Below are 24654 nucleotides of genomic sequence, written 5' to 3' on the forward strand. Positions count from 1 at the left end.
GGCTTCCCTGTGACTCATTCCTTGCATTCAGATTGGCTGCTGCAGAAGCCAATCAAAAGCCCTCATTCACCCGGGCTTGTTATTGTTCTGCATGCAGAATGAGCTCACAGGTATTTCAGTTTAAAAAGGAACGTGCAGTTGCTAAACGTCCCGCTATACCACAGCATCCACACTGATTAAAGAAGCGTTTGCGTTATTCAATACTTTCTTTTGGTACAAGAACACACCTCTTTTAGTCATTAATCACCCTGTCACAGAGCTTTTTTAGATTTCTCCCGAAGTGTGCCTTTCGTTTCCCTGCATGGAATCACCACCTGTCCTCCCCCCCCCCCCCCCCCCCTGATCTGCAATCTCACCAAACAGCATTTTTTCAAGCTCTTAGACCACCGAAGCTCCAGTCATTCCACTGGCGTGCCCGTACACGCAAGCAGCTGTACTGTGAGCCCGCCTCACCAGTAATCCAACGGCTTTTGTTGATGGCCAGACAAAGACTCCTAAATCCTGAGAATGACGCTACCATGAGAACAATCTCGCCTGAGGAGTTTGGCCCCTCGGAGTCTTCGGAGGCCCCTCGCTCAGACACTCTGTGGCATAGGGAGTCATCTGAAGGGAAATCATTAAGAGTGTCATTAATATGTTGATATATGCCAACATATCAAAATCATGTTTGGTATCGGCCTATGTGGACGTTAGTGCATTATAATCAATACAAATGATCCTCTGCCCTGGTATACATTAGCCTCTTTCGATGCATTTAATACTGATTGCCCTCACAGGGAGACAGCAGCTGCTAAAGAAGGGCTGCCCATATAAAGGGTTTAATGTGAGTACGTACATGACATGTGTCGTATTGAACTCAGTTGAAGCTCCACACTGCCCCCCTACGTCAGTGCACTGCAACAACATGCCATCAAAACCCACACTGGGTTACTGCATAGCATTAAAAACATCAGGAAAAACGTGTTGTCTACTGTTTCATATTCCTAATCTTGAAAAACATGTTTTCTCACTGACCCATTCCATGCAGTGTTTCTATTTTTTTAAATGCAAGGAATCTGGGTTTAAAATGCATCGAATCTCTTTGACGGGTTTTCTAGTTTTGCAGCATTCATTTTCCTTATGTATGGCTCAAAGGTCTAGCATATGAAGTGTAGGCCAGGACACAGCGACATCTAATTTAAAATGGCCTTTTGACACACAATTTGAAACTTGCATCGTGCCATCGTGTGATTTGGATAAAATTGAAAATGAATTGTGCAGCCCAGAGAGATGATTATCATAATGCAGTAAATAGAACCCTGTTTCGAGAATAGTCCTACTTTTAGTTCATTCATTTGAATATCAGTGTTAACTATTGGTGTATTCTTAGTATATTTTGTTTCAATACACAGGTAATAGTTATGCGCTCTGTCTGAAGCAGCTGTTAAAACAAGATAATGCAAATCTCCCATAAAAGAAACTGCAATTGCTCCATGATCTTCAAGACTCAAGTGTTTACACTGCAACAACTATGTGAAGCAGGAAGTTGCTCAAAATTAATATCAGTTCTCCGTTAATAATTCAGTGTATAGTGGTGCAAAACAAGATAGAGAAAAGTTATAATGGAAGAAAGAGTATATTTATAATGTAAACAAATGTATTTTGAAGTATGGTCCCTCAGGCATTTCAGTGCTCAAAACACTGGACATGTTGCCAAATTAAGATATGAAGTTATAATGGAAACATTTGAAATGATGTCGAAGAAAAGAGACATATAGACTGAACTACCAGGTTCCTCTTCTTCCGTTTAGTGCTACTAATGCGGCATTTGCAAGATTCCACCGCACCCGCAGAGAAACAAGCAAGCCGTCAATCGCTTGTGAATTCCAATTGAACTGTCAGAGTATCGGCAGTTGATCAAATATTCATCAATACTCGGTTACTTTACTTATTTCTCTGCAAAACATTTTCAGAAACATGTTAGAGTACTGTTTGGCTGTGAAATGATATTATCCGTCTGCCATGTAGTAGGTCTGTTGACAGCAGGGACAATAGCCCAGTGCTAACACTCTCATTGTACAGCTGAACAGTGACACTAAATGAGGTATCTGAGGTGAGAAATAAACAATGCAGTAACATCATCTTGTATCAAAGAAAAAAAATAACATAGTGTTACCTGCAAAATGCCTCTCATCACTGATGAACAATGGTGAACTGTTCTGTTCCTAATATCTCTTTTGACTATTGTGCGTAACAAACGTGGGTAAGGCCTCCTCTTGCTCTCAGTCCCTAACGTCCATTTGGAAATGGGAAAAATAGGTTTTAAGTTTGCTGCTCCTGCGGCTTGGAATTTGCTGCAGACTGACCTGGGTCTCCGGGAACCGGTCTCTTTAGGTGTTTTTTAAAATAGATTGAAAGAATTGGAGGGAAATTCATCTAGTTGTAAATGTTTTCTATGACAGAGGTATATGTTCCCGTGTAAGCTGGGTTGTGTTGACTTGAGTCTTAGTTTTGGTTTTATTTCATGCTGTGATTTTGTTTTTTATATTGTCTGTCACTGTTTTATGTTATATTGTCTGAAACTTTGTGTGACGTGCTACTGCTACTGTCTTGGCCAGGACACTCTTGTAAAGGAGATTTTTAATCTCAATGAGGCATTTCCTGGTTAAATAAATTTAAAATAAAAAATAAAAAACAATAGAACCAAAAGAACATCACTTTTCCGTATGAGTAAATAATTCCTTTGTGGCCTTGGTATACGGTGGACTCAAAATAATCTGGAGACCTGAGAGTGGAAAAACAACCATGATCACACTATAGCCATGATGACATTGTCCACTAATTTGTGAGGCATCTGTATTATTTACAACATATGACCTCTACTACGACCCCGACATATCCAACATGGTTTCAGTCACTCACCTGTACGGACGGGTCTGAATGTAGGCGCCCCGGGTTGCAGCTGGCACCTCATGGGCCAGGCCGAAGCCGATGACTTTAACTCTGTAAGGCTCCTGTGAATGGTTCACCAACATAACATTGTCTAACTTGACGTCGGCATGTATTATTCCAGCAGCCTTCAAGTGATCAAGTGCATTGGCGAGCTGAATGGTTATTAAAGTCATTTCCTAATAAGGGCAACGATGTTCCATCAATATGCTTATTAATTAAAAACTGCAGCAGGACGTACCTGCTTGACAATGGGTCTGATTTCCTTCAGAAGGAGAGGTTAGAATGATCGGTCCTTCATGAAGTCATAAAGACTTTTGTCCAGGTGCTCAAACTCCAGACAGATGTGTTGTTTGCAGGAGAAAACTTGGTACCAATTAAACCAGGTTGCTTTTGTCAGAGTCCAGCAGTTGAAGTTTTAACAGGGCATCCATCTGGTGATACACAACAGGCCACAGACAGATGTTATATAACACACTGAGCCAGCGCCCTGAAATCTAAACAGTAAGTGTGCCACTGATGCATTATTGAACACAACAGGATGCAATATCACATCAACACTCATCTGCACCCTGTGGAGTCACAGCGAGCTCATGTCTGACAGAGCGACGCCCCTTACACTATCATCAGCACCACCATCATATCCCATCATATGCGTCAAGTCAAACAATCACAGGCTGAACAACGCAGGAAGTGAAATAATATTCTGTTGAATAGCTTAATATATTTTAACATTGGCAAGCCATTTGAGTGATTTCAGCTTTGATGGCTGCAACTGCAAACCTTTTTTCACTTAAATGAATTAATTGATTATATTCATTTAAATAATCAACCAATTAATCAAAACAAATTCTTTGTGCTTGTTTTACACGCCATATGCCACAAAATATTTAGTTTACGATGACATAAAACATACAAAGGCAACACATCGAAGCTGAACCAATAAATGTTGGTTTACCGACATGATTTAAACAGGTATTAAACACATATGGATTTCCTGTCAACAATTCCGCACTACGTTGATTTGCCACTTACTAAAAGCTAGTGAACCGCTGGCAATGTTTCTGAGAGAACATTATTAAGTTACAGAATCATATGGTTGAATAAAAAAGGCCCTTTGATTCACAAAAGAGAAATTATCTATTTGTGATTTTTTTTAAATGTGTCAAAATCAACAATGTGTTACCTTTCAATTAGGATGTCAAGATATATAGTATTGTCATATAATTCACGCAAGGCGGTGTAAAACCTATTAAGTAAAAAATTATAAAACCTAACATCCCGTTAACGTGGGTTTAATTTGAAAGCCACCAGGAAGTCGTGTTTTGCACATTGCCTAACTTTACTCGCACGCAGCCTTGCGGGCCACTTTCCTTCAGGATGACTGGGAGTGACGCAGGGCATACGGGAAAAAACTAGTGCATGAGGGTAAGGGAGCACGGCGGTGATGCTGGAAGAACTGAAGCTTTCATTTCACTGGTTCCAGCCCGATGCACCGCGTTCCCGACTGCACAGAGGACATGAGAGTAACCTATAGCTAGAGATCATAATAATTAGGCATCATCACTTCATCCTTGGGGTGGATCAGGTTGCATACACTCCCAGGTAGGATTCATCGTGCCGATAGTTGTGACAATGCTGTAGTGGTTGCTCTGATAGGTGGGGTTTATTTACACAATCCATTTGATGTAAATGTGAATATTATTTTTTTCGGTTGAGTCAATCGCATGGACCCTTATTGTATGAGCTATTATCAATATGCTGTGTGATTGTTTTACCGTAGCCAATTCCTCAAGCTTTACAGTCACGATTCCTTACTACTGTAGATGTAAAGAAATCCGCACCCAATTAATAACACGAGACTTGTTTCTCTTTAGGCAGCATTGATCCCCGCCCCTCTAAAACGGAAAGCAGCCGAGTCATTCCGTCTAGTTGCTGAACACCAGGCTGCAAGTCGCATCCAGTTTGGGGCTATTTGGGCACATCTCTCCTCTAGAGCGTCTCCATCATGAACTACCTGCGTCGACGACTCTCGGACAGCAATTTCATGTCCAACCTGCCCAATGGCTACATGACCGATCTCCAACGCCCCGACCAGCCGCAGCAAAGCCCCGCAGTGTCGCCCGGCCCGGCGGAGAGGCGGCAGTCCCTCAGCCAGCCGCAGGAGCAGCCGCAGCCTCAGCCTCAGCCGCAGCAGCAGCAGCAGCCTGGTGGAGGTGGTGGCTTCTTCTCATCCATATCAAATGCTGTTAAACAGACCACAGCTGCTGCGGCTGCCACCTTATCTGAGGCAGCGGACAGGGCAGGAGTCTCCAGCAGTGCCAAGATGCTCCTGGTTATCGATGACCAGCAGACCGACTGGTAAGAGCAGCGCGCATTGCCTGCACGGTGCCTCGTCGTCGATACCTACATGTGTGCGGTGCTGTGAGATATATCACGTGTAACAGCCGTGGGCTTTGCTCAGACCTGAGACATCGTGTAGATGTGTCTGTGTACCAATGCCATGGCAAACGGGAACAGACTGAAGGCAGAGGAGCCATTTTCAATTGAAGAGCAGCTGTTGCTCGTGTAGAAGTATTGCATTCTGCCAATGCATTGGCTTTGGGCTAATGCCACAATGATGATGCAGGTATACGTTCAAGTGGAGTGGATGGAAGAGCACAAGACAAATGCATGCATCAGGTTAGTCAAGGCTCATCACCAGTGTGCATTATGCATGCTTCTTGGAGCTCTGAGCACACAACCAAGGTGATAAAACACTGCACTCTCGTCCCAAACTGACACCCTAGGTGATAATAAACTGCATATCTGTGCATCTTCAAATCAAAACCCTCCCATCCCACAGTACAGAGGCCCTGGGGTTCTCACACTCATGCAAGATATGTTGATATTAATACTTCATAGGGTGGATTTATGTCCAATTCATATATCTTTGTGCATCAGGTAGTTAAATAATGTTACATAAGCATCTTATTTGAGCTTTACCTTTCGGGCATAGTCCTGATGAAATGGAAGCAGTTACAGTCATATCCGCATATAGTGCCACTAACATATTACTTTATTTGTGGAGAAATAAAATGTTGCTCGATTGAACTCAGCTTTATTCATGTATTTGACATATCTCTTTCCTTCGTCAGTTCTGAAATGTTCTGCAAATGTTGTAAACAATGTCAGGTGTAGCGAAATGAGCGAAATGAATCTTTTGTGTGTGAATACACACAGCAATTGGACTCAAATCTTAATTTCACCTGCAGGGTGAAGGTCTTCAGAGGAAGAAAGGTCCATAATGAATTTGACATCAAGGTGGAACAGGTAGGTTTTTGGCAACTATTTCCGTATTCTGTGTTAATGTCAATCTTTACTTCTTTGGAACTTATAAAATAACTGGACTAGTTAAAATAAACCAACTTTAGTCTTATGACTAAACTGTGAACTTCTGTTGGAGGGATATTACATAACCCTGCCCATATTGTGCATAATCTGGCTTCCCTTTGATCATATTCTGGGCATTTCCATTTCCCCCCTGTGGCTTCTTAACAGGTAGCACACACGACAGATGAAGTCCGCCATCTTATAATAGCACCCTATTCAACACAACTCTTGTGGAATAGGTGATATGCCAATGTCCTGCTGCTGTGATCGTGATTTAAACTTCTTCTTTTTTAGGCAGACTTCTCTGAAATCAGCCTGGTGGTGAATTCCACAGGCACTTACAATGTGGACATTGAGGCAATCAGGAATGGGCATAAGGTTACTAAGTAAGTACCCTGCAACATATTTCTAGTGAAGAAAGTTTGTAAGTGCTTCTACAAATCTGAGGTTATGTTGAAATCTGCTGCAATTCCACTCGACCATGAATGGAAGTGCCACATGACCGATCAGTTATTCTTGCAATGCAGTTTAATATGTTGCTAATGTCCTGTCTCCCAGATCCTTGAAGCCAGACTTTGTGCTGATCAGACAGCATGCCTTCAGCATGGACAAGAATGGAGACCACCGGAGCATAGTGATCGGACTGCAGTATGCTGGACTGCCAAGTGTTAACTCTTTGCACTCTGTCTACAATTTCTGTGACAAACCATGGGTGGCAAGTATTCTTTATCAATTAATTTGAAACCATGTAACACAATTCTATCTGCATACAGATATAAAACGTACATTTTGGAATACAAAAGCTCTCTCCTGAACATTTGTGTCCATTTTAGTTTGCTCAGATGACTCGACTCTTCAAGCAACTGGGCTCAGATGAGTTTCCTCTCATCGAGCAGGTTTACTACCCAAACCACAAGGAAATGGTGAGTTCTTTGCCATCTGCTCTCCTCTCTCTCGCCTCCCCACTGATGGGTTTGTCTGAATGCTGAAGCCTTAAGGAGACACACACACACTCACACACTAACTGAGTGTCCCTCTGCACAGCACATTTCACATTTTAGGAGGGTAATTAAATTCCCTATTAAGATTCAATCTTGAGTAGCTGCTTATACCAATAAAATGTTCTGTGGAGTGTTTTTTCCCCCCGTTACTTGTAGAAGTTGAGTTTTTCATTTTTCATTATTCGTCTGTGCAGTCAGTGACACTACAGTTCTGTCAGAGTCTGTTGCTGCAGCGCAGTCATCTCCACCCCTGCAGTCACAGGTGGACAGTTCTGGCTGTCAATATGAATCAGAATCTCCTGCAGAAAAAGAGGAGGGGTGCTGTGTGTCACTTCCGTTTGACAGAAATGCATAACAAATTGTATTTTAGTGAATAGAAAGCTTTGATTAAGACGATTCATATTACATGTGTGTGATAATTCTCTTGTTTCAGATTACCTGTCCCCGCTTTCCCGTCGTGGTAAAGATGGGCCATGCTCACTCTGGAATGGGAAAGGTAGTACTGCTCAAGTGTTTACTCAATTCAATATGAGCACACTATTTATTGGACCGATATATGCCAGTATATTTATGTTTTGACCTTTGGTACTCAAGGTGAAAGTGGACAATCAATATGATTTTCAAGATATTGCCAGTGTTGTGGCACTGACCAAGACTTATGCCACATCCGAGCCCTTCATTGATGCAAAGTATGACGTCCGCATCCAGAAGATCGGCAACAATTACAAAGCTTACATGTGAGTTTCAGAAGAGCCAACACACCGGTACATTATTATATCAAAAGAAAGTGGTTAAACTGCTAAATAATAAAAATAAAAACATTCTAATAAACAGGAGAACATCAATTTCTGGCAACTGGAAAACCAACACTGGCTCATCTATGCTGGAACAGGTGGCCATGTCAGATAAGTAAGAGCTCATAAATGCAGAGGAGATGAGATTGTGAGTCCTATAATGTCTCAGTGCACTATTATAGATCTGTTTAATGTTATTACAGGTACAGACTGTGGGTGGACTCTTGTGCTGATATCTTTGGAGGGTTGGATATCTGTGCTGTGGAGGCTCTACATGGTAAAGATGGCAAGGACTACATTATAGAGGTACTAAAAGGCAGCATAACCATATCAATGGAATATTTGTCTCTGAGAATAAGAGAGAGATATTTAATCCATCATATGTGGAATTTTAGGTTGATGACTGTTCGATGCCACTGATTGGAGACCAGCAGGACGAGGATCGTGTTCAGATTGCAGAGCTGGTTATTTCTAAGATGAACCAGGCGGTTCCACGCACTTTGAGCTCTTCCGCAGCAGGACAGCCTGTACAGGTATTTTACAAGTCTTTATTTTACACACTTTTGTTCGTAATATACTGTCAGTCAGGACTGTTTTTATTTCACATGCGCAGTTTCACACAAGGTTTCTAAGAACATCAGAAACATATTAGATAACATATGTACTGCTTATACATACAGACTATGACTTTGAGAAACAGATGATGAGTAAATACATAGTGAAACACATTCATGTCCATGATTATGTGGTGCCGAGCCATGCAAGCCTTTACATATCAAAGCAAAGACCTTTAAGTGTGGAGGTGTAGCTTGACCTAACTCAAGGTAATTGGTGGAACCATGTAAAAGACAGCATAGTGAAGATCAGTGAAGATCATTGACATGTTACAACAATTGAAGAATTCCGTTTGAGGAATAAAGCATTATTATAGATTCAAAGGATAGAAGCAGTAATATTATTTAAGCAAAATTACTCTGACGGTAATGCGTGAAATAGTTGTCTAATTGTTGCCAGGATAGATGGCAGATGGTACAAATAATTGAGTGTTATTGGCATAAAGCGGAGATGTACGTCACCGGTGTGCCTAATCAAGAGACACAATCATACATGCAAACTTGTCACCTTTCGGTGAAATTCACCTTTTTGAACTCAAAATAGGTCATCCACGTGAATCGAGAGAGAGTTTTTTTTTTGGTGGTCACCTGGCCCGCTGCCGTTGAGAGATTGCAGACGAAAAAAAAAAGTGAAGTGTGTTGCGCAATAAAACATCTTTGATGGGGCGTGTCGCGTCCGTGCAATCGCAGTTCAGATCAGCGTTCAGGGGTTCGTTCAGTTTGGGGAATGTTAGCCCGCTCCATCTACTCCGCTCACGCTGCACGCGATGCTATGCTAACAAAGTGCCCGCACGTTAAACACACGTTAAACACGATGTTTTTTATATCGATTTTAGTATAAGAGAGATCAGAAGCGCACGCGCTGTCCGTGTCGAGCTGTCTGCACACCGTGCTCTGCAGCAGCTGCTGCGAGAAGAACAGCGCGAGAGACAGAGCAGCTTTTAAATAAAAAGATGCCAGAAGTGAAATGTTTCAGTCTGTAATAAAGCAGTGTGTCAGTTATCTCTGCATCTGCTCATCTGTATCATCTGTCAGGACTATAGTGTATAATCAGTGCTATGAATAGTGTATAATGTGCCATGTAGTTTCATTGTAGTTCGGCTGTATTATGGCTAATATTAAATATTACTGACATTTGTTAAGTTGAAAAAGTAAAAAGTGAACCATACATTTATATTATTTTATTACTATTATAGATAAATATACCATACTCGTAATTATGGTACCATATTGTTTGTATGGTGTATTGAATTCATTTATGGCATATGGTGGGTATGATGTATATGTAATATGTAATATATAATAATATATAATAGTAGAGACAGAAACAGATTCGAGAGAAGTCCATGAGGGACTGTTCAGGCAAAAAAAAACTGCAAAAAAAAAAAAAAAAATCATGAATGACTATAAATATATTATATATAATGATTATGTATATTTATATAGGGCTGAGCTGAGGGCTGAGGGAGACGGTTTTTTATGTTTATTATTTTTTATTATTATTATTATCAGAACAATAAAATGACTGGAACAAATGTTCATCTGTGGTTCTGTTTTTTCAAAAACTTGGATGGTGACAACAAAACAAAAAAAAAAAAAACCCCCTGTTGTCACCTCACCTCCCCACCACCTTTTCATGCCACAATGAAAATGAATGGGCCAAGCACTAATAGTTTGACTTTTAACAATCTTTTCCATCTTTAGCTATTGTTCTTTCCTTTCTTGAATGCTAAACATTTACTCTCTGCCATTTTAAACCCTGTATGTTTTGTAGAAAGCAGTTTCTCCTCAGCCTGTCTCCCAGCCCAAAGTACCACAGGCTCAACAGCGCCCCTCACCTCAGGGTAAGAACTTTGAAGTTAAATGATACAATTTATTTGTATTTTTGTTGTTGTCTTTATTAAGTCTAGGTAAGCGTAGTAGGAAAGTATCTGCATTAGATTGCTGATTTGTTTATCTCCTGTAGGTGGTCCTCAGCAAAGTCCCCCATCTCAGCAGCGCCCACAGCCTCAAGGGCAACCTCCTGCACAGGCCCAGCAATCTGCTGCGAACCCAGCAACCGGTGACCCCAGTGCTCAGCCACGGCCACCAGGTCAGGGATCCCCTCAGGGCCAGAGAACTCCTTCTGGTCAGGGCTCTCCTCAGCGAAGCCAGGGAGGTTCACCTCAAGCTCAGAGGCAACAGTCTGTCCCCCTGCAGCAGAAACCTCAACAGAGGCCCGCACAGCCTCCTAGACAGCAGTCATTGGGGTCAGCGCAGCAACAGAGGGCTCCCGGACAGCCAGGTCGCCCTGGAGGACCCACCACCCAGCAGCCCCGACCTGCTACTCAAGGCCAAGGGGGTCTAGGAGGACGACCCCCACTGCAGCAAAAGCCTCAGCCCCCAAACAAGCCCAGTCAGGACAACCCGGCTATGAGCGGTTCTCCACAACTAAAGTAAGTAAGTGTGTATGATAAATGATTGTGGATCAGTTTCCTCAAATTTGTTCCTATTTTTTTTGCCTGCATTTGGATATGCATGCGACCTGGGAAATCTATTCATGCACTTTGTTTCACAAAAATTCCTCTTGAATGTGCATGATTTAATTATTCTTACACTTTTCAGTCTTTCAGCAGCAGTCTCACCAAACACAACATTTCAGATCGTCATACATTAAAACAACAACAAGTTGAAGCTGGCTTGCATTGGTCACATTCCATATTCTAGGACACAGGTTAACACATGTTCAACATTTTGAATCAGTTTTCGCTTTCTATCAGGAATGGATAGAAACAAGTAAATACATATTTTTAAAGTACTTATAGTTCAACTTTTAAAAGTTGTTATTTAAAACTTTTTTGTTTAATGTTTAGTTTAATTTATTACATTAATTTATCAAAGAAATATAAATGTTGCTATTTTTATTTTTATAACTTTAAATCTGAGTTATTATTGACATATCCTGGAAAGAAATTAATTGATTTTTTCCCCCCCGATTTAAGTCACAACATATAATTTGAGACAACACTGATAACTCTGAGGAATCTGAACCATTACGATATCTAAAAATGTAAAGCTGAACAAGTACATTTACATTTCAGCTGTATTTGCTTTAGAAAGGTTTTTGCTGTGAAAGAAAATCTGTATTATTGCTTCTATCTTTGTGGTCAAATACATTCTCAAGCTGTGGACTCACATGATCCTGATTTAGGGTTATAATATATTATATTATGCTCTCTTGAAATAGAGACGTAGAACACTTGTCATCATCTCTTTGCATCCAGAAAAGCCGTCATTCACTATCTCATATCAAAGCTACTGTAATGCTTTGATGATACATGATAAGGTGCATGGCCATATAAAAAGCTTTTATACTTTTTTACTGAGCCTCTTTTCTCCTGCCTCTCTCTCTCTCTCTCTCTCTTGCCATGGTCCATGACTTTTCATTTCATTGGTTTGCTGCATGACTTTAATAGCCTCTTCCTCCTCTCTATTGCCGTTTTCCTCTCTTTATAGCAAGTCCCAGTCTCTTACCAATACCTTCAACATTCCAGAAACCCCAGCGCCACGAGCCAGCCTTAGCCAGGATGAGGTGAAGGCTGAAACCATACGCAATCTACGCAAATCTTTTGCCAGTCTCTTCTCAGACTGAGATGTCAGAAGCCCCCCTCCTCTCCTCCTATTGACAGACAGATGGACAGGCAAACTGAAGGGCAGATTCTCCCAGCGAACAAGGACCAACACGATCCAATTTCCGTGCATTGATGACCATGATGTGAAAATGTACACACTTGACACCCACTGCCTAAATAGTTAACACCTTTTAAAATGAACAAAAAGTAGAATACACAGTTAATTTAGGCACCGATATCTGAAACATTCCTTGCCTCGCCTCAAGCTTATTAAGTCATCCACTAATTGTGTTCCGCAAACAAATCACAGAACAAAGCCTGTATATGCATGGGCTCACATACACAACGATGAGAAACTAAACAACAAAATACTGCTCCCACTTGTTTGTAGGTGCCATGAAGTCATTATGATCTTTATGTTGCATTTTGGTTGGTTAGCCCACCAACTGAATGAATAAAGGGACTGTACAAAAAAAGACTGGAGGAGTGTTAAATCTAATATTTTATTTTATAAAAAGGCAAGGCCCTCCACAGGGTTTTTCAATATTGTTAAATTTATATATTTATTCCAAACATAGCAAAATAGTGAAAATACAGCTGTTCTATTTCTATTTTTAAACATAGAACTTGCTAACACGTATTATTATTATATCCTCTGCACATGGAAAAATACACCTCTATAGCACACATGAAAGCCATCTTTTTAATTGACTATTTATGAACTATTTTATCTATTTTTGTATAATTCATCTCACACAAACAACATACAATATGACCTAGTGTAGAAATATGGGGTAAGATAGAACAACATAAAAGACCCTTCCCTGCTATCCCAAAAAAGTAAGACTACACTCTCCTGAGTAAAAATGACAATACCCTTTCCTGATACATCAAACATATTTTTTGTACAGTCCCTAACACAGCACAGCTGCACACATAGTATGTCCAGAGTTAACGCTAGATCTGTTCGAGCTGTTGACTGCTCATGGTGATGTCCTAGCTGCATGTCAACAGGAGGCAATGGCCGCATTTTCCAACCCCTGACATTGGCGCTTGTAACTGTGTCGTCACATGTAGTTGAATTAGTTCGTACAGTAACCGTGTAGGTGTCGTGAGAATGATGTTGCTGCCACTTTGGTTCACGTTTTTTGTCGCACAAGAACAAAAGCCCCAAAGCGCTCCCCCTTAAAAGCATGCCTTACACAGACAAGAGCGTCAGATCAAATGGAGTTGGCTCAGGGTTTTCCAATTGATTGTGACACTATGTGGGTGAGGGTCTTCCATTGCAGTTGTATTGTCCTTGTTTTCTAATAATGAAGGAAAAGCATGCATTTTAATGAAGTAGAATCTTTCTATTATTTACGATGCATTTTCACACGAAGAATACTGCAAAATTATACATGAATACAGTGACACTGACTGATGTATGAAGACTTTATTTTCAGGTTTATTCGTCTGCCACTTGACAAAGCAACAACTCGGTGTGCCCACCCTGGGGTGCTGCTGTGTGTGTGACAGGTGTGGCACAGAATGATACAGCACATGCAGGCAGGGCTTGCAACAGTGCAGGTACAGTTAGTGAACAATTTGATTATATGCAGAAAGTTTAATTTCATATTCCCTCGACTCCAATGCAAAGCATTGAAAAAAGCTTCTGACTATAATCTAGTTTTGGATTTACAGTAAATTAGTGGATTGAGTCAGGTTTTATTGAGTATAGCAATGTTAACTTTTTCTTTGACCAGGCACTAAAATGTCTTCCAGAAGGAGTGCTTTCCATTTGAATGTCAACGTAGTATGGCAATATCATGCTTTTTAGAGAAGACCCAATAGCCAAAAGTATAAAGAAGCCCTGGTTCCCCCTGCAGATTCTTCTTCTTCTTCTTCTTCCTGCTGCCTGTGTTTTGTGTCGCCACAGTGACCCCTTGTGCTCAATGGTGCATACACGTGTGAATGTCGTTCTGTAACTGGTGGAACCAAATAGATGTGTTGTACAGAGGTCTGTTTGGGGGCAGATTGTCCCCTGTATCCCCTGCTGCTATTTGTGCTTGTTGATATTATGTGCGTCTCATAGTTTCAGTTTCTTTATTCTGTTTTTATTTCAACTATTTTTCTATGAGGCAGGACTATCTGGGGCTTGTACGTTTATGCATTAGTGGTTCAGAGCTTCATTTTAAAACTTTACAGGGACTCAGTGTCAGTGCATTGCTGTCTGATGTATTGTGGTACAGTCCAATGCCAAGATAATCAGAAAGAGCAGTTTTGTGTAATTGTTCCATTGAGTGCGTCATTTATGAAAATGAGCCATCAGAATTAGCATGGATGGTTAACTTTGAAAAATGTCATACTGTTGCTCAGAGGCCTGTTGGCCATTATAGGATGTACCATTTGTCATGGCGCCTCCCGAGACTGACAGGATGAGCTATGACAATAATGAAAAGAAGACATTTTATGTATTTATGTTTTGGATATTTACATTCTTTTTAAAAGTTTACATTATTTTTGGTGGATGTATCTGACTGTGAATGTACATTGATTTATTTGTGAATGGTTTTATTGTTTTTTATATGTGTTGTATTATCATTGTAAAAAGATTACATCTTTACACATTTGAGTTAAACTGATTGTCAGTTAATGCCTGCCATATTTTAAAATGTACATCATAAATGTAAGTGCAAGAATCAAAACGTTTTTTAGATTAAATTAGATATTACATAATGTTAATCATGGTGGAATTGAATTTAATGTATAAAAAAAAGTAATATTTGATGTTATATGCAATGTAGTTATATTATGTGAACATTTATATGTTATTAAAACATGCACATCTCTAATAAAGTCTATGACCAACTATGAGCCTTTTATTTGTCATTAACTGAATATGAAACAATAACAAGTTTCATTTAGTTATGTCTGTACATTAAACACCAGAGGGTTGTAGGTTGTACAGATTGTAAAGCCCCCTATAACAAAAAATTCTGAAAATAAAACTTTATGACCTGGCATGACAACTAGATCAATAACTAGATCAATATAGATCAATATAATTTTCGCTTTGAAATTGCTCGTACCATCCAGGTAGGAGTTGTGCTTGATCTGCTTGTGTTTTGTATTGTATTGTGTACGAGTAGTATGCAAGTATTGTGAAAAATCTAACATTCGTGGTCAGGAAGGAGCTGAAAATGACAATATAACATGCTTTAAATGGATCTCCAAAACTGTAGACTGATCACATGTTTTGCAGTGTTTTGCAGTTATTGTAATAGGAGTCATACTATTGTGACCACAAGGTGGTGCTGGCCTGCAATCTGACTACCACAGCCTTCAATCTTGCCCAGATTAAACAGGTTATGTAATTCATTTTACAGTAGCGTAATAACCCTTTTATGTCTGTTTGATCAGAACAATTCATTACATTCATTTGAAAAAAATGTTTTTAACAAAGCAACTTGCAATATGTAAAATCATATTTTAGAGGAACAGGAGCAATCAAACTGGAAGAGCATCTCTCTCAAACAACAAGGTCAAATACATTTTCGTGCTCCAGTTAGGATTCATATTTTATTTTTAGAAGTGAGATGATTGTATTTCACTATTCAGAGAACAAACCATTATTATGTTGGTAACATCACAGAGACGTGGTTTTTATTGACTATTGTCTTCTATAAAAGACACAGAGGTCTTGTTTTCATTGTGTCTTCTAAAACATGCATTTTAATCACATGATTTTGAGTCATAATCACACAGAAAACACAATTACCAATGTGTGCATACTCCTAATAAACTAAACTAATCACTGGCACATATGAACAAATGACTCCCTGAATACTGCTCCTCGTAGTTAACCTACCTTTTCTTATTCGGATAGTGGTCTGATTCATACTGTTAGAGTAAAAAATAATTTATAATGTTACAATATCATTTGCACTTTAAGTAGGGCTGCATTTCTGAATGCAGCAGCTGCAGCTGAGAGAGGCCAATAGTATTACTCATCTACAGCTGAACCAAATACATCAGAATTAATATATTTGACTTTCCTTTATCCAACTTTAAAGTGACTTGCCGTGTCTAAATATTTGGTGTGGCTGGTTTTATGCAGTGAGAAAGAAAGCTCAATTTTAATCACCAAATGGATCAATTTCTTATTCCCTTGAGGTTTTCATTGCAGACAAAAGTGTCTGGAGTGCAAAATCCAATTTTGCGAGCATGATGTAATATGGCAGCTCGCTCACGAAAGGTCAGTGTGGTTTTTAAAGCTGTCGGCACACCTGCACTTCTTGTCTCGACAGACACAACTTCATGTTGAACATGTTCTGGATGATGGTTACATTCTACTTTTTTTACATCATTTACCCAAAACCCTTTACATTTGGATCCTACATTCGCAAAGGAGTACTTTGGTATAAGAGGACAGCCGGCTGGCAAACTATACCATCCATTCACAAAGAAAACAACAGAAATTGTGATTTCCTCCCACTACAGTCATGCACTTGAGGTGTTGCGTAATCATTCTAAAACAACTTCTATGACTTTGCAGGTCACAAACAAAGGCTTCAAGCGTACTACCAGCAATAGTCTTGCTCTGTTACGGGAGGGGCGCTCACGACTTCTTCTCTGAGCCAGGATATTTCCAGAGCTGACCCATTTAAATGGCCTGGAGAAAGCTGCGAGCACATCAGGTGCATCTGGATGGATGCAAATGGCAACCGGAATGCGTAATTATATACTTTAAGCGTCAAAACCGATTTGCACATGTAATTTGATAGAATGCGCAAACTAAGCAGGATTTGAATGGGAAAGATTCCAAGGGATGAGAATTGATAAGATTTTAACGATTTCTTATCGATTCTTTTGGGCAAGGGGTGAAAAAAAGAGCACAAACGGGTTTATTCACATTAATTTTCTTTTATATAATGCTGCACACACACAGTATGTATACATACACATTTACTTTTTAAATAAGCATATTACTCTTGAACTTAAAATAAAACTTACATAACTTAAATAAAATGTATTCTGTTTAATTTAAACATGTTCCTAGAAATTACAGTGGTGCACCATCAATTGTATGGATCATCAAAATAAGCATGTCTGCTTTCTCCGGGAGGATACGCGATCTCTCAGGACTTATTGTGTCTCCAGCCGTGGAGAACACTCTCTCAGATGGGCTAGAGGATGCCTGAACACAAAGATATGAGGAGGTGTACAAGACGTGCTGTAGCCTGTGACCCAGACAAACTACCAGCCTCTGAACCGGTCTGACTCTGAACCTCATCAGCTAAATTGGATGGCAATGGAGATTATTTATAGAGTGAAAGCTGGTTTACACAATGAAACAAATGGCACTAACAAAATCGCTGAATTTGCTGAGCTGACATACGACCTCTGCCTCAATGTAGGGTGACAATGGAAGATTCAATTTAATAATGGATTAAAAATCGATATGCTCAGTTTAATAATGGGTTAACACGACAACGCGAACGTTTGCTGATAACACACGCCCTCCAATAATTAATACCGTTACGATCAAACATTTCTCAAAACTGGACTTTAAATCCAAACGTGAAGTGATCGATAATGGGAGACCAATGCCGGAGCTCAAATGTGTGCTTCAAACGACGGGACAGAAGATAACTTGATCGACTACACACAATAAAGGCAAATGGCTTCACACAGTGAGTGGTTGTGATCACTTTGGAGGAGTTTACCTTGGACAGAAAGAGATGAAGCGCCGGCGTTAGCTGAGCTGCTGCATCGAACACATGACATTCCTGTCATTTAATTCCACGCTGTGTTCAAATGCTTATTCATATTAGTTGTATTTCCTCCTTCGACGAAATAGATTTTTGACACACGTTACAAGTGGCGTAGTTGTCATTTTGTCGTGTGAAATAGAGCCAAACTTTAGAGCGCTTCTGCCTCGTTGCCATGTTTGCTGCAGTCTGAAGAAACTAAAAAAGTTCGCGCATGCGCAACGCCACAGAGGACCGTTAGCAGAACCGTTAAAGAATTTGGCTAACGATCCCAAACAATCGGTTCACTGGGAACCGGTTCTAAAACAGAACCGGTTCTCGATGCCCATCCCTACTCTGGGGTCATGTCACATTGGACTCATTCATTTGAACTGAGTCACTCTTCTATGGAGGAAAAAGAAAAGCCAAAGTCAGTCCACAATTCAGTTGTTTTATTCAGAAATCAGATGGTCGTCGTTGAATGGGAAACAGTGGCTGTTACAGCTGTTATACATGGCCCGCCCCGCACCCTTTCACAACTAGTGCAAGTCAGTACTACTTTGCATTGTTCTGCTGTGGGATGGAGAGCGAGAGATATCCATATTTAGAAGGACCTCATTGATTCTTCCTAACCAAGGCACAAAAGACCTGTTGTCTGTCCAGTCTTGAATAGCGGGACCTTAATGACAGCCCTCCATTATAAAACCTCCTGCTGATCTCAATCGTGGTTTGACAAATCTGATGAAACTCTCTTAATGTAATATAACTGTATTCTGTTGCCATGTTGTTACATAACAATAGCGTAATGACAATGCACATGCACATAATTCACACCATCAGGAGGCCTTGGAAAGAAACTGCACCCACTGAGAAGCCCGTCCCTTCAGTCTAAATGTGTTTCCCCTTTAATAAACGTGCACACATGACTGAGTGAATCCTTCGCCAAAGAGCAGATGATGAAGGATGAGATAAGTTTGTCGTAAAGATTTAATTAAATCTCACTATGGGATGTCTTACTGTGACTCCGGAGACCAGGACAGAGGAGTTTGTGTTTGCTCTGTGCAGCTGTGATTAATATCTACACTATTCTTACTTTGACCTACATGTACTGAGAGGAGGATCTGCCCACACCGGTCTTCCTTCCTGTGTTATTTTTACCATGAGGCAGCCACAGGGGGCCTCCTTATGTTATACCTTATGCTAACTTTAAATTGTCAATCTCTGCTTGAGATAATTTGGGCCAGCCGAGATATTGACACTGTATGTTTCCACCGAACGTGCATCGCTGTGAACCTGCACTGCTCAATCCCTCCTGCGGTGCGGATTGATGAAGGTTTACAAGCGGCGTTTACCTCTCTTCATCCGTGTGACGTACATTTTTACGGTCTCCATGAAAGACTCCCATCATAGCACATTACTTCAATTCAGTCTCTTTTGCTCCTACTCAGTGTGGGTTACCATGGATACCTCTCCCAAATGGTTTGGCTTGTCCATGAATTTGTTTATTTGTGCTACTTGCAGTGGATTTGAATGTTCTTTTTGTGTCCGGCCAAAGTAAACATAAGTCGCTAATTAAGAATGAGAAATGACATTGTTATTCAATTCTATTCTTCAAGTCTCAAGAGTATCTCGTTTGGTCAACGTTTCCGATTGTGCCAAGAGAGCATCTAAATACTTCCTTGTGCTGCTTCTAAATCCTCAAAGAAACACGTGGTCTGAGTGGCATGTGCTGTATATGGACTGCCACAACTGTAAATCGTGTCGAGGAAAGAAAGTTGGGAAGAGAGGATTGAGTGGATTAATTTGTTGAGAATTTAATCTGGGTTCATTCGGGATTAAGGGAAGACTGGGTGCATCTCCCCAGAGTCTTCAAATTCACAGCTGCTGCATTTCACTGATCTCTGAGGCCACTGCATCAGAGTATCTACATATTTTATACAGTCATGTAAATGTCCTGGAAGATCTGAAGGAACCGCCCTCATTCTGACATATCCAAGAGGTCATATGCTGGTTATGTGAAATATTAACCACTGCAGGGACCGCGGACAACGTTCCTATAGCTCCCCTGGGGATTCCTTGTGAAACAGTCCAGGTAAATTGTGTTTGCCTTTACATTTCTGTTTAATATGTTTTCCTTGTTTCCTCTGACATGTCATTACAGTCGACAATAAGCCATGTTGAGAGTTGCTTTGTGTTAGCCTGTCACAATAGCTATTATGGGCTGGCCTTTGTAAGCAGTGGGGTTTAGCTGGATGTGCATCCCTGCATTTCTTATGCAATTCCCTTTAATGGGAACACGACAACAAAGCAGAATGTCCAGATTCCTCCTTATGGCTCATTATGGCTGATACGTCAGAGCAGCATGCAAGCTTGTTGGAGCAGTGGATCCGGAGTGAAGCAGGGTTCTGCTTTAATGTCGTTGCTTTGTGGTGGTATCAGGCTGATTGATCCCTGTCAGAGGGGCCTCTAATCAACAGAGGGCCATTGATTTCCTCTCCACAGAGCCTACAAGGTGCCTAAGACACCTGCTAGCAGCCAGCTGACAGACACTTATGCCTGCTAACCAACAGCTGACACAAACTGATGCCAATGCACTGTGTTTGAGAGGGTGAGTCACACGTGCTCAGATAGATCCCACTCTCAGGGACGTTGGATGCCACACAATGTGAGATCCACTGTTCTGTCATTCTGAATCACATCTCATACACGTGGTATGCACAGATGGAGTCTCGGTTAGCCATGGTGTTTTGTAACCAAGATGCATGCAGGAAAAGTATAGATAGAAACCTGGTGATTATCTATGTGCAAGCAGTGTAAATATGCATTTTCTGTAACAAAATGAGCCATTTAAATGCTAAACAGCATTGCAATCTTCAGCCCTATCAGCACCGTTTGTCTGTAGTGATTTGTATCTTCTGTGAGATTGCTTCAATAAGCAGTTTTCCAGCAACATGCTCCCGGTTGGGGCTCACAGCCAGCTGTCTCCATCATCAATTCAGACAATGCACAAGGCTGTGGCGAGGGGAGACTCCGGGGCAGATGTGTGTGGCACAGAGAGAGCTAAGGAAGGCACAATGCTTTTGAATCCTGCAAGATTGCAAACAACAATTGATGAAGTGTTGTATCAAAAATCCTGTTGTGTCAAGGAATATTTGATTACCAGAGAGTACAAAACAAAATTTTCAGTGCTAATAAAACATATGTACAATCTGGTTTTGGTGCTGGTCGAGTAAAACAGATAGAAAGAAAATAAATGGTGGATAATGGTTCATGAAAACAATCCACATAATACTGGCACAGGACACATTTTTCTCATCGCCATGTATAATGCATGTGCAACAGTGTGGGAGGAAGATCAGAAGTAACCAGTGAAGTGTAGAAGACGCCTCATTTTGCAGGCAACAGTCTGTATGCAAACATTCTACAAATGTAAATGTCAGAATCGCTTTTCCTCGTGATGAAGAAAGTTGATTACAAGCTCCTCACATTGCAGGAGGACCAAACACACAGCAGCTGTCCCGGAAATGCCCATGCACTAGTCCTCGGGGCTCCATGTTCCGAGATGAACGGAGAGACTGCATTGCTGTTCCCAGCCTGATCACCCACCCCAGCCTCTTCCAACACCCCCAACCCCTCCTCCCTCCCTCCTTCCCTCCCTCCCTCCCTCCCTCCCTCCCATCAAAACACGCACAACCACGCCTCCAGAGACACGCGTACAAGCGTAGGCTCAGACACACCTCCTCTTTCCCCTCCATCACACACGCACACACACGCACACACACACACACACACACACACACACACACACACACACGCACACACACGCACACACACACACACACACACACACACACACACACAGACCATAAGCAACTCCGAGAGCATCGCCGGGTGAAGGAGACAACATGTAAGGCAGCATGAAGGACGAGTGCTCGGCTCCGGGAGGCGTGCGGCTGGTGCAGTGGGGCTGAAGCTGCACCTCGCGGGGAACAGGCTGCCGCTTCACGATGTTCACCGCAGGCGATTTACCCAATGGCGAGACGGTAAGGCCCCCGGTTCACTCGCGACATGATCTCCTTTCCAAACTTAGCCAAACTCATCCCCCCTTTCTCTGTCCTGGTTTCAACCCGTTGCTTTTTTGATGATGTGAAAAGTATGTCATTCGCGGCTCGAAGGCATTAGGTCCGTTTCAGAGGATGGAGGGCCGGTCGTGCCGCAGCACCAACATAAAAAGGCTGTGGAAGTGCGTGAGAGCAAGTATTTGGTAACGCGGGGGCTCAATGCGCCTCGCTGTGGCCCCATGGGGAGGTTTCAGGCGAATCTGCATCGCATTTGTTATTGTGGGACAATATTAACGTTGTTGGCAGAATACAGTTGAATATGAGCTCAATGACTATTAAACTGCCTGTAGAACAATTACCTCGTGCAAGAAAAATACAAGCTGGCACAGGAAAACACAGCTGTTGGCTCTATAAGGAAACTATTATAGCAATAGTATTGGTGTATCCTTTGATATAAGGTCAATATTAAGTTGCACTTGTGGATCACAGATGGATGTTGCCCACACAGAGAATATTAAAGCAATTCATTGGGAATGGGAATCCATTTTTTCCTGACTGAAATTGTTCCCTGAGTGTGCAACTCCAGCAGTGTTGGATGGTTTCTTTGCTGTGTGCTGTAGCCATGGAGACAGTATGTGGAATGCGGCTTTATTGTGCAGAAAAGTCTAGTCCCTTTATTCAAGAAGCTCCTAAGACGAGGATGAGTAGAGGAAGGAATGTACCTTTATTGTCTTCTAATTTAAAACAAATATGCTTTTTTTGTTGGTCTTATCTTCAGTCCCAGATCAGTAACATATTAGCATTTCACTTGATTTCCACATGGACTTTAAAGTGTGTCGGGGGTGGTCAGTAGTGATGTCACAGTGACGTAGACCTACTAAATTAGCTCTATTAACACTATTATATGAATCTCTTATGACATTTTGTTGCATTACTATTGGAACTTGTACAGCTGCTTTGCAGGATATTGTGAAAATACTATACACAGTCCTGAAAATACTCTGAATTTAGCAAATTTAAATCCACTGATGTATTAAAGTTATTGTTGTTTGAGGACAAATAGATTGTGGTATACACTTCTCACTGAATGTTCAGCCTTCACATCATGCCCCCTATTGGGCATATTTATTATGCTGTGTAATAGAATGTCTCAGTCTCATCAAGGTGGCAGATGGTATTCATATTATAATGATCTATAGCATTCGTGACCATTATTCCCAACAGTGATATAACAGCTGATATTAGTACAGAAGGTAGCCTGCATTTTGAAGCACAGCAGACTTTTGAAAAAAAATATAAACTACAATTGAGTAGCTTTTATAAATTGTTCTCCAATTGTTGGATTCAAAGTTCAAAGTCAAATTGAGGTATTTAATTACTTGTGCAGCTAAAACACTGGCACTATAAGATGACTTCTAAAGTATTTGTTATGATGTCATGAAATTGGAGAAAATGAATGATACATCTAAAGAAAAGTACCATCTTGCCAAATTATCTGGGATCTGGTTTTCATTAGCTATGTTTTTTAATCATGCACATCAATCATGCATATCAAAAACAGTGTTTCGAAATGAAATAAAGAACACTTGCATACAACTAGAGTAGCAAAATACACACAGGTATCTTATAATATTTCATTGAAACAAAGAAATATAAGGAACGAGACAAAGCGAATACAAATTGTTGGTTTGCCACGGTTGTCATGTGTGAAAGGACGAGATATTTAGGTGTGTTGTGGAGACATGACAGGGGGATGGGTGGTCAGTCCTCTCTCATCACGATAAACAGATGGTAACTCAGCATTAGCTTGTGGGTGGGTGCCAACAAGGAAGCCCATGTGTATATCACACATAAATCCATTGTTGAAATGGAATCATTTTGTTCCAGAAAATATTCAAAGCCCTTCAAAAAAATACTCTGGATGTTTAAGCACATATTATTCATTCACAAGATGTGAATAATCAAATTGTGGGAAACAGAGGGGCTTTGTTGCATTCTCGGTAAAAAAAATTTGTAAAAACATGAGCCACTCTTTTTTTACATTTTGATGTGTCTAATATGTACTGTGTTTGATTATACATCACAGGATTGAAAGGTAAACCATCATTTGCTACAGTTATGCAGTAACAACATCCAATTCTGCAGAGTAGATAATACGATAATGTGTAGTTCATTAGTTCAATTATACAATGTTAGCATACAGTGTCTCCAATCTAATTAAAGGGCATGTCTCGTCATTTTCTGTGGTATGATTACATAAAAACTGCCCTCTCAAATTTGCTAAATTATCTCAAGAGATATAATCTACCACATCTGTTAAATACTACCATCATTTCAGGCTTCTGTATCATGGGGTCAGGTTGTTGTTGTACAAATTAACCTCACTGAATCAGCTTTATAAATGCTTTAAAATAAAACATTACACTTATTTCAAAAGGTTTGAAACGACTTGGTTGACAGACTAATTAAACATATGCTGATCCTACTATTGCTATCAACAACTAACTGTACATTTAAATTGCATTGAAGGGTATTTGTTTT

The 24654-nt window shown here is 40.7% G+C and overlaps 1 protein-coding gene across 1 annotated transcript; it reads left to right on the top strand.

Moving 5' to 3' along the window:
* The first annotated feature begins 4470 nt into the window (after positions 1–4470).
* On the top strand, positions 4471–15171 carry syn1 (synapsin I). The gene is made up of 14 exons (XM_056419834.1): positions 4471–4533; positions 4806–5289; positions 6183–6240; positions 6595–6686; positions 6859–7015; positions 7134–7223; positions 7735–7797; positions 7896–8038; positions 8136–8210; positions 8299–8401; positions 8491–8628; positions 10484–10553; positions 10676–11144; positions 12205–15171. Exons 2-14 carry the CDS (start codon positions 4937–4939, stop codon positions 12338–12340), a joined length of 1947 nt encoding a protein of 648 aa, XP_056275809.1. The 5' UTR covers positions 4471–4533; positions 4806–4936; the 3' UTR covers positions 12341–15171.
* The last annotated feature ends 9483 nt before the right edge of the window (positions 15172–24654 follow it).

The sequence above is a fragment of the Pseudoliparis swirei genome, chromosome 7 (assembly GCF_029220125.1).
Source record: "Pseudoliparis swirei isolate HS2019 ecotype Mariana Trench chromosome 7, NWPU_hadal_v1, whole genome shotgun sequence".
NCBI lineage: Eukaryota > Metazoa > Chordata > Actinopteri > Perciformes > Liparidae > Pseudoliparis > Pseudoliparis swirei.

Bases quoted from the DNA above. Each gene is read 5' to 3' on its own strand.
- syn1 (XM_056419834.1), top strand. From the start codon at position 4,937: ATGAACTACCTGCGTCGACGACTCTCGGACAGCAATTTCATGTCCAAC. The intron at 8,629-10,483 runs GTATTTTACAAG...TATGTTTTGTAG, and splicing joins CAGCAGGACAGCCTGTACAG to AAAGCAGTTTCTCCTCAGCC. The intron at 11,145-12,204 runs GTAAGTAAGTGT...CTCTCTTTATAG, and splicing joins AGCGGTTCTCCACAACTAAA to CAAGTCCCAGTCTCTTACCA.